General features: G+C 33.4%; 1 protein-coding gene across 1 annotated transcript in view; it reads left to right on the top strand.

Moving 5' to 3' along the window:
• Positions 1 to 1,082: 1,082 nt before the first annotated feature.
• Positions 1,083 to 2,604, top strand: part of LOC132170282 (G-type lectin S-receptor-like serine/threonine-protein kinase At1g11330) — a 29,450-nt gene continuing 27,928 nt past the window's right edge. Inside the window, exon 1 of the mRNA XM_059581202.1 lies at positions 1,083 to 2,424. Within this exon, the coding sequence (XP_059437185.1) occupies positions 1,143 to 2,424 (1,282 nt within the window). The 5' untranslated portion in view covers positions 1,083 to 1,142. The remainder of the gene's footprint in view (positions 2,425 to 2,604) is intronic.

Raw genomic sequence — 2,604 nt, 5'->3', positions numbered from 1 at the left:
ATATATACCCCCTTCAAACTACTACCTAATTATCAATGTTCCACCCAAACTATCAAAATTTGTCAATGCTCCCCTCAATAACGAAAGTACCCTTAATAATTTTTTTTTTTTTTTTTTTTTTGTTAAAAAAAAAAACACTAAAACTTTTAGAAAAAACCAAAAACTTAAAAAAATAAAAAAATTAAAATAAAAAAATCCAAAAGGTGGCAAATTTAAAATTAAAAAAAAAATCCTTTTTATAAGAAAAAAATTAAAAATTTTCGATTTTTTTTGTTATAAAAATTAATTAATTATTTTTTGTTTTGTTTTATAACTTTTAAAAAAATAAAAAATTTCCGTTTTAAAAATTAAAATTTTCTGTTTGAAAAATAAATTTTCGTTTTCAATAATAAAATTAAAAAAAAAAAAGTTTTATTTTTAAATAAAAATTTCCATTAAAAAAAATTGATTTTTTAAAATCGTTTTTTAAAAAATATATACAAAATTTCATTTAAAAGAATCGTTCTATTTAAATTAATTTTTTTTTATTTAAAAAAAATTATTATTATTTTTTAGATTTATAAGGGTATTTTTGTCTTATTGAAAAATATATAGTGGCATTTTTATTTTTTTGCTAGCCTTGGGAGGGACATCCATAATGTTTTGGTAGGCAAACAAACAATTGAGTAATAGTTTGAAAGGCAAACAAAAATTAGGTGAGCTTAGAGGAGCTCTCTTCATCATTTACTCTAAAAAAATTTAAGCCATAAAAATAATAAATTTAATTATTTCATTTGTATTCTAACCCAATTATTATATTTACAACTTAAATGACGAATAAAATATAAACGTTACCATATATTTGAACTTGAAATGTGTTGCTGACTTGTGGATGATCTGAACTTGGACCGAAGCTTTATCTCTAAGATTGCTGATGTTAGACCACTTTCATGGTGAAGACAATTGAAGCGTCAAAATATTGCAAGCCGTAGTCCAAAACGGCAGCTTTGAATGATAGAAAGCCGAAAGCATTGACAAAAGAACGCGTTTGATAGAAATATCTGTCGGAGAAAAAGTACGAGGACGAGAAGCAATGGATCAATAATGCTCCTCGCTCCTGCCATTCAAAATCTGTATTCTCACAAACAAGAAGCGTTGAATCTATGGAACTTGTTCGAAGCACAAACTTGTCTGCTCTTCTTGTCTTGCTATCTTGCTTTTGTTTACAGTTTGGCTCTGCAATTGACACCATCACAGCAGCTAAATTCATCAACGACTCTGAAACCATCATCTCCAATGGGGGTGACTTCAAACTGGGATTTTTCAGCCCTCCAAATTCTACCGATCGGTATGTTGGGATATGGTATGCTGAAATTTCTGTGTTCACTGTCGTATGGGTTGCTAACAGAAACAATCCCCTTAAGAATTCCTCTGGAGTTCTTACCATATCCGAAGATGGGAATCTGGTAGTGTTAGATGGGCAAAAGAAGATTCTTTGGTCCTCAAATTTAACAAATTCTGTCGTCAATTTAAGTGCTCAGCTTTTAGATTCTGGAAATCTTGTCTTGCAAGGAAACACTACAGGGACATTCTTATGGGAGAGTTTCCAACATCCTTCTAATACATTCATCGAAAAGATGAAAATTAGTACGGATGTTAGAACGGGTAAGAAAGTGCAGCTGACATCATGGACAAGCCCTTCTGATCCATCCATTGGAAACTTCTCTGCCGGTATTGATGCTCGTAATCTTCCGGAATTGTTTATTTGGAATGGCAGTAGACCATATTGGCGGAGTGGTCCATGGAACGGACTAGTCTTTATCGGATTACAAAACATGTATTCTGTATTTCATGATGGATTTAGTCTTGTAGACGATAAAGAAGGAACAATCTATTTATCTTTTAGCTCTTCGAACGACTCTTTCCCATATACTTATGTCTTGAATGAGCAAGGAAATCTACTTGAAGCATATTCCAACAACAGTGGGGAAGATTGGGAGGTCACGTGGTCATCTTATAAGACAGAGTGCGATGTTTATGGCAAGTGTGGGGCATATGGAAGCTGTAATTCACATAATTCACCAATTTGCAGCTGCTTACGGGGATTTGAGCCAAAAAACACAGAAGAATGGAACAGAGGAAATTGGACTAGTGGATGTGTGAGGAGGACACCCTTGCAGTGTGAGAGGGTGAACAATGGCAGTGATGGGGGCAAAAAAGATGGATTTTTGAAACTGACGATGATGAAAGTGCCAGACTTGGCAGATTGGTCATCTGCTCGTGAAGAAAATTGTAGAAACCAATGCTTGGAGAATTGTTCTTGTATTGCTTACGCATTTGATGCTGGCACTGGTTGTATGCCATGGACAAGAAGCTTAATTGACCTACAAAAATTCTCGAGTGGCGGAGTTGATCTTTACGTTCGTGTGGCCTATTCAGAACTTGGTGAGTTGTTTTGGTTTTCGGTCAAAGTTTATCTAATGCTTCAAATCAACCACTGATGGTGCAGTTGTTTGGCTAATTTATGTTTGAAAATTGTATTTCAAACAAACCCAAGTCACCCCCAACTTGCCAATTGCTTAGGAAGTCTTTGTTGTTCTGTTTTTACCAAAATTGATAATTTTG

The sequence above is a fragment of the Corylus avellana genome, chromosome ca2 (assembly GCF_901000735.1).
Source record: "Corylus avellana chromosome ca2, CavTom2PMs-1.0".
NCBI lineage: Eukaryota > Viridiplantae > Streptophyta > Magnoliopsida > Fagales > Betulaceae > Corylus > Corylus avellana.
The sequence above is the reverse complement of the archived record's forward strand: the minus strand, read 5'-3'. Positions and strand labels throughout refer to the sequence as shown.